This window comes from Anabrus simplex, chromosome 1 (genome assembly GCF_040414725.1).
Source record: "Anabrus simplex isolate iqAnaSimp1 chromosome 1, ASM4041472v1, whole genome shotgun sequence".
In the NCBI taxonomy this organism is placed as follows: Eukaryota; Metazoa; Arthropoda; class Insecta; order Orthoptera; family Tettigoniidae; genus Anabrus; species Anabrus simplex.
In genome coordinates, this window is record NC_090265.1 from 706,979,656 (window position 1) to 706,994,577 (window position 14,922).

Below are 14,922 nucleotides of genomic sequence, written 5' to 3' on the forward strand. Positions count from 1 at the left end.
TGCTACCATGAAACGTCTAATAAGAAGAGGTATACATTTGAATCAAGTTCCATTAGTAGATTTTGAGTAAAAGGTAGATGTTAAGAACAATTAATTTTTTAGAAACTAAATTACATGATATTTGCAAAATTCTGAAAAGATATTGCGTACCAAATGACCTGTAAAATTTCATAACTACCTTTAATACTTTAGAAGATATTTAAAAAAGAAACCATGTAATGAGACATATGACTACCTAATAAAGTAATATCACCATGTATGGAACACTAAATACCTGTATAGAATAAAAGCCTTTCCTATTTAGATAGGAATCTGGGTCATTTCCTGGTTTGTCGATTCTTATGTGAGAGCCATCAATGACCCCAATAACACCTGGAAACCCTCTTTCTCTGAAGTGTACTTCACTATTCCTTTTTTCATCTTCTGTGGGCCAGGTTATTACTTGGGCAGATAGATTGCTCAAAAACAGAACAACTCTTTGGATCACCCTGTGCAAAGAGCTGATGGTAACATCAAATCTGTCAAAAACATCTCTGAAGCTTGCAGTTTGATGCCCCATGAACCATAGAAATATGAGAACCTGAAATTAGCAATGCATGTGTATTACGGTATGCCAACGATGAATAACATATATTAATAGGCATTTTGCTGAGAAATGAATGCACAAAGCGTAGTCAATTATAAATTACCACTGCTAACCTGACTTAGAGCTGATAGCTTTCCATACTGCCCATAGTGTCTTTTAAATTGAGGATTTTGCTGAAACTGCTCAGCAGTATTCACAGCAACTGGTCGTGTGACCCGAAAATGTTCTAAAAATGAATCATCTTCATATTGGGCGACTGTTTGTTCTGAAAATATAAAGGTATAAGCAATACTGGTAAGTCTATGGTCCTTTTCACCAGAATTTAACCATGGTTTAAACACATAAGAATTAGAAAATTTATTTTGCAAATGGGGTATTTTCTTACTTCCTTCTGGCATGACCTCATTCTACATATGAATGCATGCATATACTTTTTGAAATGCTGGAAGATGTCCTTTGCTCAGCTGTTCCATTCTCTTTCCCCCCTTACCACAAATGAATATTTCCCTGGTCATCATGCTATTTGCAGCCAGGAGATGGGCAGAAACACATTTTGTAGGCCCAGAACCTGTATACGGGATTTCCTATGGACAAGCCCAACACTAAATAGAAAAATGGGTATTAAAAAAAATGGTAAAACTGAAAAAATACTCTAGGATGCAGGCTTGCACAGGAATTTATAAAAGGACCAAAGAAGAAGCATACTAAAGAACTGTTGAAACTCAGCAGAGAAAATATACAAGATGGGTAGTAGGACTGTTGACACGACACTGCCATCTGAAAGAAAACCTACATAGAATTGGAGTAATAAGAGACAACCTATGTAGGAAATGCAATGAAGCAGAGGAATCAGCTGAACACATACTTATCGGATGTGAGGCGCTGGGTAGAATCAGACTCTCCACTCCAGAACTACCAGGTGAAGAGAGAGAAAAAACCCAAGAAGACCCAGTAAGAACAACCTGCAGCTTTGTAAAGGGAGCAGGTATATCTAGGTGGGAATGAAGGAAAGAACATGGTAACAAAAGTTCTTAGAGGTCGATGCTAATTAGGAACTAATATTTAGAGGCCCCATGAGGAAAAGAACAACTGCTTGGCTCCTTTCAACATTAATTTACATCACATTTTTCTGAGTCCATATACTGTATGTATTTTGTCCAGATGCTCCTGCAATATTTTAAACTCATCTAAACAGTTCACTTTTTCTATATATTTGTGAGATCAATCCTTCTTGTATATTGTTTACAAAAATGTAAAGGTGCCAGTTTACTGCCCTGTCATACACCCCTCCCCACTTTCTGAGGTTCTGTTAATGATCCATCTGCCTCCTATCCAGTCCTATTTTTCTCATTATCTTGGTAAGTATATCATGGTTTACTCTGTAAAAAGCTTTAGACAAGTCTATTGCTATACAATCCAACTGTTCACTCTTGTCTAAAACCTCTGACACATCCTGAGCTCTCCTGTCTCCCACATTAGGTCTGGAATTTTATATTTTACCCCCTTCTGTGTTCCAATTTAGCTATATATATTTCTCCATGCTGCCCCCCTGTCACTAGCTTACTCACAAGGATATCCTTCGACTCCTTTTCTTTTAACCTTATTTAATTCCCTTTGTAGCAATTACTTCATACTCCTTTTCTAATTTTATTCCTTGTCACCCTATTTAGTCTCTTGACTCCCTATTGTAGCATGATGGGTCTTTATATTGCCAACAGTTTTAATCCCCTTCCAGAATTACATTTTTGAGTCCTCCCCATAGCAACTCTACATTTTCCCATCCACTTATCCTCTTGTTAAATTTTTTTGCAAAGTAAGATCCTATTGCTTCTGTGTCTGCCTTATCATCTTAACTATCTTCCTTTCTTGTTTACCTTCTCTTGCTTCAGTGTTGATTTCTAATAACAATAATAATAATAATAATTTAAAAAATAATAATAATGCTGTTTGCTTTACATCCCACAAACTAATTTTATGGTTTTTGGATGCTCTAAAGTGCTGGAATGTAGTCCTGCAGAAGCCTGAGCCCCTCAGCCCAGCTAATTTCCACCATAACTGCGCTATGATCACTCATGCCTTCTATTAGGTACCTCTTTTTTCATAAAAATTTGTTCAGGTTTGACCAGGAATACATCCAGAAAGTTATTGCTCCTTGTATTTTCCTTTACCATTTGGGAATATCCACCCTACCAGAACCACTTGTTTGCTAAAAAGTTGGTCATGTTTCTCAGAGTTTAAATCTCCTTCCCATACCACGTCTTGCATATTTAGGTTGCCACCAGTGATAGGCCTAATACTTCTACCACATTTCTCGGCCTCAATACTGTATTAAATCATTCACTAATTTTACATCTCTCCTTTTCCCTAAAAATGTCCAGCCTACCTTTCTTGTGCTAATGATGTGAAGTCTTAATAAGTTTGCATAAAATTTAATTTTTATTAAATTTTTATTTTTAATGACTTGTGAAATTATTTCTATCTAATAAGAAAACCCCAGCATCTCTGCTTCCCCTATTCCTCCTATAAATATTATACCCTTTTGGAAACACATCCCCTCAGCATCACAATTGGGCAATTCAAAAAGAAAATTCAAGACAGGGTCCAACCCACATAACCAGAGCATCTTGCGCTTGAAAGTGGACAGACATAGTTGATGGGATATGCAACTATAGTGTAAAGGTTAGCACTCTGGACTCTGAGTCCAGCAATCTGAAATCATATATTTTGTTGGGACTTCCATAAGCAGGTTCCAGGAAGGACATTCCAGGAAACATTAATGGACAAGGCAAGTTTACATGTGAGGATTTACAGAAGGCAGAATTTCTTTATTTTTTTATTTTATTAAAGGTGCCGGTAGCAGCCATGGCCTTAATGAAAGTGCAGCTTTGCATGGTGTGAAAATGGGAAACCATGGACAACCATATTCAGGGTTGCCGGCAGTGGGGGGGGGGTTAACCCACTAACTTCCGAATGCAAACTCACAGACGCCTGACCGTAATCTGGCCGAAAACGAGACATTTATCGCAGCTCAGCAAATAGCAATACATGCCTATACGGAGGTACCTATATACTGATACCTCTGTACAGGCCATGAAGGCCCTTGGAATGGTGGAAGGTGAAGGCTTCCACTATCCGTAACTTCGGCTTCAATATTATAGGCCTAACCTAATTATAAAGCTTCAATTATTAGTTACCTAAATAATTTTTTCATTCTTTTTTCTCAGTACGTTCATCTCTAACTCATCCTCATCACTTGAGCTGTCCTCAGAGAGGTCACTGTCACCATCTAAATCACTCATTTTCCTTAATTTCCAAAATCTCAAAATGTAGGGTTATACACGAAGTGCAGAATCTACCAGTAAGCAAAGAGAATAACCAGTAAGTGCGCAGAATGCGTTCCGAACTCTTTGGAACAAAAACAAACCTTTTAGTGCACATGACCAGAACGTGTAGTTCTCGCTCTAGACCGAGAATCGTTTTCACTGGTTCGGAACCGTTACGAATCAGTTCTGAATTATGTTGGAACAGCAAGCTGGGAGTTCAGAACCGATTCTCATTTATGTTGGAACGCCCGTCGAGTTACTGCGCATGAGCAGACAGTTCAGAACCGATTCGGAATCGTGTTGGAACAAACCTTGTGTCTTGTGTCTTGATTGCCTGATGTGTAGGTGTGTTTTTCTGGTGCAGGTTCCATCCCATTTGAGCAAAGTTTAGTCTTTTTTCTGCAATTTTTCTGTTCAGTGGCCCCTTTAACACTTCACAATAGTAATCAGCAGTAACAGTACGTTGCTCTTTCACTACATGTTCATACACAGTACTATGATTATCAAAAAAGACAAGGTACTCACCTGAACTTTGGCCTTTTTGGGTCTTGGACTGAAAGGACTTTTCCATTTTTATTTTTTTTTGCTAGGGGCTTTACGTCGCACCGACACAGATAGGTCTTATGGCGACGATGGGATGGGAAAGGCCTAGGAGTTGGAAGGAAGCGGCCGTGGCCTTAATTAAGGTACAGCCCCAGCATTTGCCTGGTGTGAAAATGGGAAACCACGGAAAACCATTTTCAGGGCTGCCGATAGTGGGATTCGAACCTACTATCTCCCGGATGCAAGCTCACAGCCGCGCGCCTCTACGCGCACGGCCAACTCGCCCGGTGACTTTTCCATTGGTCACTTTGCTGTTTTGTCTCTGGGTCATAATGATGGAACCAGGACTTGTCACACGTGATAACCCTGACCAAAAAATCTGTTTCCCACTGAAGTCGCCCTTTCTATTCTTGACATGCCATCACACAGTGAGCCTTCTGTTCATCATTCATCATATGTGGCACCCACTTCGCTGAAACTTTCCAATGCTCAAGAACATTGCATATAATGTTTTTGGATTATCCATAGGAGATGTTTATCGTTCCAGCAATCTGTTCAATGGTTAAACGACATCAATTGTGTTCGCAGTGATGTCGGTTTTTTAATTTAAGGGTCTTCCGGGGTGTGCAGCTTACTCAAGATCATTTTTACCCTCCTTAAAGGCCGGTCTCCACTGATTAACATTTAACACCAACATGTTAAATTTAACATGTTGCAATTGATATGTATATTGTGATTGTGTCTTCCAATTGACTTTGCATGTTAACTCAGAATATTGAGGTTAACACTTTTAACATGTTCGCGTGTTTTCAGCTACAAGTGGAAAAACATGTCAAGTCAATTTGTTGTTCGTGAGATATCGGCACAGCTTTGGCAACTTCCGTGCTGTTTCCATGCCAACAGATAGCCTAAACGACGCTTCTCGTGAAGTAGGATTATAGTTACAACACTCCGCAACACTCATTCTCTTTGTTATAAGCTACAAATACAGTACGTGCACGTATGTAGTTCTCTCTGCACTATACCGGTACTAACATTTGTAGTCAGAAATGGAGTGGAGCAAGGAGATTACTCTGGACTTAAATAATGATATAATAGAAAGGCCTTGTTTGTGGGATGTCTCATCAAAGGAATACAGAGATAAAGCGAAGAAAGCCAACCGTTTCCAAGAACTCGAAATTATCTATAATTGTTCCCAAGAGTGCATCGAAAAAAAAAAAAACTAGCGTCCCTCTGCTCCCAGTACAGTCGAGAATTGTAAAAAGCTCAGAAAAGTCGGGGGCGGGAGCGGACAAAGTTTCTACTTAAAAGTGGTTTGCTTTTGAAGCAATGAGCAGGATGAGGGGAGGAAATGTGCCTAATAAAACTGCATTTCTAAATCATAACAAGAAACAACAGTGGCAATCATATTTTTTTCTTTTTGCTACTGGCTTTACGTCGCACTGACACAGATAGGTCTTATGGTGATGATGGGATAGGAAAGGCCTAGGATTTGGAAAGAAGCGACCGTGGCCTTAATTAAGGTACAGCCCCAGCATTTGCCCGGTGTGAAAATGGGAAACCATGGAAAAACATCCTCAGGGCTGCCGACAGTGGTATTCGAACCCACTATCTCCCAGATTCAAGCTCACAGCCGCGTGCCCCTAACCGCACAGCCAACTTGCCCGGTAATCCTCTTCATCTGAGTCCATTGTCGTTGTTTGAAAATACTAGACACCACCTGAATGTATTGCCACAAATTATAATGAACTGTCTGTATATAGAAAAAGGAAGTCAAGTTTAACATGTTTATTAAGTGTGGACACAATGTTAAATGAAAGAGTATTCAACATTTAACATGTTGATGGTGTCACCAGTTAACATTTAACACTTTTCACATTTAAGATGTTGTTAAATGTTAATTAGGGGAGACCGGCCTTAAAGTGTTTGTGCCACTCAAAAACGTGTGTCTTTCCCATGGCTTCCTCTCGGTAAGCTTGCTGCAACATTTCCACTGTTTGTGTTGGAGTTTTCTCCAGGAGAAGACAATATCTAATTGAAGTGTGCTGCTGCAACTTGAGATCCATATTGCGTACAGCGAACACGGCCTCCTTCCTCAGCTGCTCCCCTGCAACGGAGAAGCCTGAGGCGAGTGACGTGCTCGCACTGTATCACTCAAAGTCAGACTACCTGCGAACTCCAGCACGGGATTATTGAAACAAAAAAATCATTCCGATTATTTTCTGACACCCCTTATTATACATAAAGTCCATATTTCATGTCGTTCTCATTGATGTTGAGAAAACTACGTTTTAGCAATTGGAATTGGCACCTGATATACATTCGTACCTTCCATTTACATTAGAAATACAATGAACCTCTCAGGTCCATGATTTTTGTACTTTAAAAATATTGCATTTTTTTTTTTCAGAGAATATATTGTACTATATTCTCCATATTGACATGCACAGTTCCATCTCTTGATATGAGCTCAAAGTATGCTAAACTGAGAGTTTTTCCGCCTTCCACAACAATACTGGGAAAACAAAGTCTGGAAGACCGAAATTGACACCGGATATAGGTTACAAGAGCAATGACGACCAAAATATTTCAGCTGTTTAGTGGAAAATACTTCTTTACAGTGAAACGAATGAATAATATTCACCTTCCTTACGTATACAATGGTACTGCTTCCACCTATAAGCATGAGACGGAATTCTTACTGTTGAGATTGGGGAATGGCATCTAACAAGTTTTAAGAATGCTTCGTTGTAGGTGTTTCCAGTTAGATGATTTGGGTAAGGTATAAATTTCACATGTTTGGTTTGTCTTGGATAAAATGCCTGTCATTCAGCAAGGTGAAATTGTAGTTTTGTTGCGTGTGGCAATATCATCATCATCATCTACTGACTTGTCCGACTCGTTGGCTGAATGGTCAGCGTACTGGCCTTCGGTTCAGAGCGTCCCGGGTTCGATTCCTGGCCGGGTCGGGGATTTTAACCTTCATTCGTTAATTCCAGTGGCCTGGGGGCTGGGTGTTTGTGCTGTTGCCAACATCCCTGCAACTCGCACACCATACATAACACTATCCTCCACCGAGCTCGATAGCTGCAGTCACTTAAGTGCGGGCAGTATCCAGTATTCGGGAGACAGTAGATTTGAACCCTACTGTCAGCAGCCCTGAAAATGGTTTTCCGTGGTTTCCCATTTTCACACCAGGCAAATGCTGGGTCTGTACCTTAATTAAGGCCACGGCCGCTTCCTTCCAATTCCTAGTCCTTCCCTCTTCCATCGTCGCCATAAGACCTATCTGTGTCGGTGCGACGTAAAGCAAAAAAAAAAAAAAAACACACTATCCTCCACCACAATAACACGCAGTTACCTACACATGGCAGATGCCGCCCACCTTCATCGGACGATCTGTCTTACAAGGGCTGCACTTGGCTAGAAATAGCCACACAAAATTTATTTTATCTACTGACTTTAGAGGCCAACATTCTACCACTGATCCACAGGGGGAGCTAGAGAGTAAAAATGAACTTCTGAAGTTCTTTTTTGTGACAATTGCAAGCCAACATCAAAGGTAAAAGAGGAAGAAAACTTCATCTGGTGTTTGTATTATTGTGAAGAGATTTCGTTACAAAATTACTGTGGTGGTTCTAAAAATCTCATGTACATCAATTAATTTTTATAGTCAAAGTTACGTACAAATTCAGTATTGAATTTGCTGGTATTTCAGGACAATGCCTCCAAAGTGATGCTAATTCTTTACATGACGATCGGTTAACGTGGCATTAAATGTCAGGAAAAATTTTGTTGCAGGCTGCCTCAGTACAGTGTTGCTGCATATCCTTTGTTGCTGTAAGAACATCTCAAATGGTATCACTCTTTAAATTACCTCCACTCTGTTGTCGAGCAAAGCCCGACAGCATGTTATTGTTCCGCTTGCATGTCAGTATTTTGTATCTGTGGAATGGAATAAGGATGACTCTTACATAAACTCCAGGCTTAAGTGCATCTTATGAGAAAACATTACCGTGCATATTGCTGTCTTAGATGAGAAAACTTCCCAGTTTTTTGTCATTTCTGTTACAACCCAAATATCATTTATGCCAATGAAATGAGAAGCACAAGGGACTGTGCAATGTTCAGTAACAGATAATTCAAGCGCTAAATTGTCTGGAATTGTAAAACATGTTCTCATAATTTATGATTTCTTGCTGGAGGACTCTAAAAATTATCATACAGTGAAGAAATACAAATATATTGATTGCAATGAAATATGAAATGTTCGTGTTTAATGTGACTACCCCTCATTCACCAAACAATGTGGATTATATAGTGTACACCTGTCAACTCCAGTACTGAACAATATCACATCACCTCACATTCTTGTCTATCATCCAGGGTATGCAGCATTGTGGCTCTCACCATACACCAGGTCATTGAACAGCTCCCCTCAAGATTGAATTCTCACAGATCTGTAAGGAAATCAGTCAGGTAATTAACATCTGGTGGGTTCAGTATCAACACTGCCTGGAGAGGAAGAACAGTCCCCCTGTGGGTGGGGGTGGTAGAATAACACCCACGGTATCCCCTACCTGTCGTAAGAGATGACTAAAAGGGGTCCCAGGGGCTTTCAACTTGGGAACGTGGGTTGGTGACCACGGGGCCCTCAGCTCGAGTCCTGGCATTGCTTGCACTTGTCAGGTTCCTCTCTTTCATCTATCCTGTCCGACCTCCCTTGGTCAACTCTTATTCTTTTCCGACCCTGACGGTATTAGAGCACTCTAGGCCTAGGGGAGTCTTTCATTTTCACGCACTTCATGGCTTTTGCTTTTCTTTGACCGGTACCTTCATTTTTTGAAGTGTTGGATCCTTTCCATTCTTTTCTCTTATTAGTGTTAAGTACAGCGGTGAAGTATGAGCTAAGTGAGGGGGTAGACAGGGATTATTTTATGTAACCTATTTTAATAAATATTATATATGAAATTTTGTTTATGTTGCATATAGAAGTTCAATATTATATTAATAACTCTGAAACCAAGACAAACCCTATAACAACCTATAACCCTACGTGCACTCGTTTTTGTAACCGCTACTACAGTGGTTACACAAAACAAAGCACTAAACACCATAAAGGGGGGAAGTAAGAGCAACTACACAATATCAGAAAACATTACACACTCAGAGAAACATTAGCTGAAATTACGCCGATCTCCGCCGACCAAAACATACGTAAATATCAGTAGGGCCAACTAGTGGACAATAAACCAGGAAAGTGGAAACAGGCAGGACCTACCGAGGGCATGGACATGGCTTAGATTGCAGATTCCGAAAAAAATCAACCGTGATCCTTAAATTTGAAAAATGTTATTTACCAAAGGATTTTACAAATACATTCCGAACAAATCCGCCAACTCGCAACTTACAAACTATATTCTCCGTGATACACATAACTTAGAGGTTCTTTGATAATGTCTTTCTACAAGTTCAAAATTTCAAACCAACTATACATCTAGTTACAAATCCAGTTGTACAATGCAATTTACAGTGAAGTAAACATATTCTCCAAAACTCTAGCGTACATCAAGAGACACTGAACTACCAGAGGCAAACCCTAAGGTAAATATATTAAACTACAATCTACATATTTAGTGAAACAAGAAAAGGGAATGCCTCGAAAACAAACAGGCAAGCTCAGCTGAAAAGCTAAGGCGTCATAAATAATTAATTTGGCGAATCTAGGTTAGGCTAGGGCAGACTTCTATGCGAAATAGCAACCGAACATTACGGAAATTTTAGGCTGGATCGGAAATCAGAGTGCTTACCCGAAGGTGGCCCATCCCGGTAGCGAGGCGTTGCACACGACGTAAAACTTCATACAGACCAAGACAGACTAAGGCAGACCAGGCCAAGACATGACAAGACAGACCGAATTGTCACGAACGCTGCCTCGCTCTCTATATGTAGGTAAACCCTGGCCTTGGAGTAGCCAATCAGAATGCATGAGTCCTCCAATCCCCTCCTAGGTTCACCAATCACAATTCCTGCTTTCAGTCGCGAACTTTAACTAAGCTTCTCGAATACGCACGTTCGCGAATCTTCCATTTCCAGAATAGTTAGAAAATGCCTTCTAGAACACATAACCAACCAAAGGCAACACACCCTGTTCAAAAATTCATGTAACATTTCTGGATACTGCCAGTCAGTACAGAACTGAAATCTACTATTTACAAATACCATATGTTACAAATATTACACAGTACAGGTTAGGTCATTACAAATAAAACATACTACCACACTTTACAAATAAAGTCTTCAATAAACATTTTCCACTTCCACTACATTGTTCACCTGTGACAGTTTTATTCTTAAATATAGACTAAATAGGCAGCGGCGAGTTGTGAAATAACAACATTCTTTACAATAAAAAATAGCAGTATAATTCATTGTTCATCATCATCATCATCATCATCATCATCATCATCATCATCATCATTTCCCTTTATCCAGCTGTAGCCGGGTAGGGGCAAATATGGTTCCTCTCCACTTTCTTTGGTATATCCACCACTCCTCCTCCAACACTGTGTCCCAGTCCAGGTTTCTTTCTATAATGCTGCGTTGGATGGTATCCTTCCCTCTCAATCGTGGTCGTCCACGGCCTCTCCTTCCTTGGATTTGCATTTCCATCACCTTTTTTGGCGTTCTTTCGTCGCTCATTCGCTTTATGTGCCCAAACTATCTTAGTCGGCTCTTCTCTATTCTTTATTATAAGTTAAAAACTTCATTTTCCCGTATTGAACTGAGATTCACAATTAGATTATTAAGGAAGGTTCAACCTTTTCAATACAAAACGTGTCGTATAAGATGTTCACAACATATTATTTATTATATTATTAGAACCGGTTTCGACGCTTATTGCGTCATCATCAGCTACAAAAATCACAAATGGGCAAAGTACATATCATAAAAATTGCATTAATAACTCTTGCATGGCTGAATACAAATTATTGACTGCTTTTCTCCTTAAAGGCTAGAAGAAAATGAGTAAAATATGATGTGATGTGACACATAAAAGCGTAGTAGTTTGATGGGTGAGTATTGTGCATAAAATTGATCTGATGCTTTGAACATAAAAGTCTGAATGTGATAATTAAACGATGTAGTAAAAACAATGTAGTAAAATTGTCCACTCTTCTGTTGTTCAATTAAGACTCATTTTCTTCTAGCCTTTAAAGAGAAAAGCAGTACATCATATGTATTCAGCCATTCAAGAGTTATTAATGCAATTTTTATGATATGTACTTTGCCCATTTGTGATTTTTGTAGTTGATGATGACGCAATAAGCGTCGAAACCGGTTCTAATAATATAATAAATATGATGTTGTGAACATCTTATACAACACGTTTTGTATTGAAAAGGTTGAACCTTCCTTAATAATCTAATTGTGTCTTCTCTATTCTGTCATTCAATTTTTCCACTCCAATTGTTATGTAGATTTAATAAGAGAAATAAGAAGTAAATAGATTTTCGTACAACTCACCTTAAACAATATTCTTGTAAATGAATTCAGTCTGCCTGTCCTTTATTTCAGCAAATATATCTTGCTCTCATCTTGAAGTCAGACGTCTTGCTAAGTTCCCACAGCAGTTCCTTCTCTATAGCTAAAGTTCCCTTAGACAGTCTCTGGTTGGTCATCGAATTCCTTAAATAGGTTTTAATTCATTTCAAGGCACTCATAACGCGTTCACTAGAAACTGACATTAACGGAATTGACTGCATCAAGATAAGCAATTTTTGTTGTTTCTGTATACACACCCTTGAGTTCATCATTAAGAATGAAGCCAATAGTTGCTGGGGTTATAATACCGTAACTAATATAGGAGGGCAAGAAAATGCATTTATTAGGTGTAAGTTTGCTATACTTAGTATTTGAATATCATTAAACCATTATTTTATTTTTAGACATGTTTTATAAGAAAGTAAATCCAAATTTATTGTATTAAAAGTATGCCTGAGATGGTAGCCAATAAGAGCATCTTCATAATTGAGATTCAAATACTAGCCAATGAGAGCAAGAAGAGACTCTGGCAAGTCTGTCTACTGGGCGGAGAAATCTCACTATAGGAAAGTCATAGTTCTACAGTCAACATATACACATAGCGTTAGTGTTGCTCTGTCTAAAAGCTTTGAAAATCAGAGGAAAAATACACAGAATGGACTGCATTTACATTCATCTATGTGCTTTGTGTAACTGACCTGAGCCCAAGCATTGTCGAAGCGAGTCGAAAATAAGTAAAGTGGGGAATACAATAATGTCATGTATTTGGAAGTAATTAATAGTATAAAACATAACTGAATTAACTAGACAGTTTTTCTTCCATAAAATGTTAAGGGTATACACTCTATGTCTACCCTGTCTCCCCTGACGCTTTGCCCCTGTTTATGTGGAGGATGGTTGCCCAGTTGTACTTCCTCTTAAAACAATAATCACCACCACACCATCACCTTGCAGCAGCATGGTAAACATTGAAGACCCTACGACCAAACCAAATGGTGCTTAATACATTCTCCTAGATGTGACTGGTGCTGAATCGCAGACCATAGAACACATCGTGGAGGAATGCCCACTCTTCTGTGTTTTATGTTTTCTATTTCTTCCTCTTCCTATACTAACCTGTCATTGTGTACTTCCCTGTTTGTGTGTTCCTTTCTATACATGACTTGATTTGAATGTTTGTTCCTTTTCATTATTTATATTGATCCGTTGGGTTCATTTTCGTGTTTATCCTGTGTTTCTAGTCTTTTAGCATCTGTATTTGTCTTTGTTTTTGTTTTTGTCCGTTCCCTTTTCCTGTTCTTATCCTGTATTCTTCTGATCCTGCACCTCTCACATCAGGAAGACTGAATATCTGTCGAGGGCCCCTCAATAAGTGTTGATGTCCGCCATCCTGATGAAGATCGGGAATCGGAAACGAGCTCGTCAGAGGCTGAGGAGGAAATGAATGGGATTGATGAGAAGTGGAAAATGGCTGTGTATGAGGATGCAGAGATTGTCCTTTTCATTTTGTATTTTCTTCCTGTTTTTCTCTTTTTCCACACTGACCAATCATTGTGTTTTTCCTACTATGTGTTCCTTTTAATGTTCCTTCCTTTCTGTATGTGACTTGATTTACACTTGTTTATTTCTTTTACTTGTGTTAACATATGGGAAAGCATGAACTAGAATTGTAAAATGTAAAATTCCAGGCACAGGCATGTAAATAACATGAGACTGAAAATATATGAGTAAATTCAGTGGGGTTGTGAGGGTTTGAGGTTAAGAAAAATCTTCCTTTTTCCCAGTTTTCATGGTTCTTTCTTTCCGTGAGTTAATGTCATTCTTTTAAGAGGTGAAATTTTGTATCTTCCTATGTCAATTATTGTTATGGAGATGTGATAATTCCTTTTTTTTTTCTAATGTTGGGTGCTTTCTTGCCTTATCTTATAAAGGTATTCATCCTATTATTTGCTAAGTTCTTTCTTATCATATTTGAAGTTCATTTTTATCCTATCTTTCAGCTCGGTATTCAAGAAAGTTAGCAGATAACAAAGGCAAGCCATGGATATCAAGTGGTGATGACAGTGAGAAGAAGGAGGAGGAGGAAGGAGAAGGGAACACGAGCACAAACAATTTACCACAAAACCAACACCGTTCCACTTCCATTTGTTTGGAGATAACACAACAGGAATCTGAATATCGAGCAAAGGAATTGTTAGCTATATGTATGTATACTATTATCTCATCAGCTTTATTGTACAATAGATTAATAATAATGTTATTTGCTTTATGTCCCACTAACTACTCTTTTACAGTTTTTGGAGACGAGGTGTCGTAATTTAGTCCCGCAGGAGTTCTTTTACGTGCCATTAAATCTATCGACACAAGGCTGATGTATTTGAGGACCTTCAAATACCACCGGACTGAGCCAGGATCGAACCTGTCATGTTGCAGTCAGAAGGCCAGCGCCTCAACTGTCTGAGCCACTCAGCCCGGCTACAGCAGATTAGATTGCAATAATAATTACTTTTTTAAGCTGATCATTATTCAAATTTGCTTTGTTGGGATATCACATTGAACCCTGATGAGAAACACTTGTGTAGGTTATTTTATTTTTATTAATTGTATGGCAGAACAACAACTAACAATATTATACAAGAAATGTGGTACAGAAATATTTACATTACAAATAATTACATATTCCAAAAATGGGTGTTCAAAAATATTCTTCTTCTTCTTCTTTTAGTGTCATATCCATCATCGGACATTGGTGACCATTTTGGTTCTGTTAGTTTTGTCGGTGGCTGCGCGGAATAGTGAAATAATTGTTCGTTCAAACCACTGTTGCAGGTCTCCCGCCAAGATGTGTGGGATCACCCAGGACCTCTCTTCTCTTCAGTCTTCCCTTGTAAGATTACTTGGAGGAGGTTGTAAGTCTCCGGGTGC

General features: G+C 38.9%; 1 protein-coding gene across 1 annotated transcript in view; it reads left to right on the top strand.

The window, feature by feature from the left end:
- The window catches only part of LOC136887200 (transcriptional regulator ATRX-like), a 199,284-nt gene that overhangs the window by 72,778 nt on the left and 111,584 nt on the right, over positions 1–14,922 (top strand). The window contains exon 3 of the mRNA XM_068230347.1: positions 13,998–14,201. Coding sequence (XP_068086448.1) covers positions 13,998–14,201 — 204 coding nt within the window. The remainder of the gene's footprint in view (positions 1–13,997; positions 14,202–14,922) is intronic.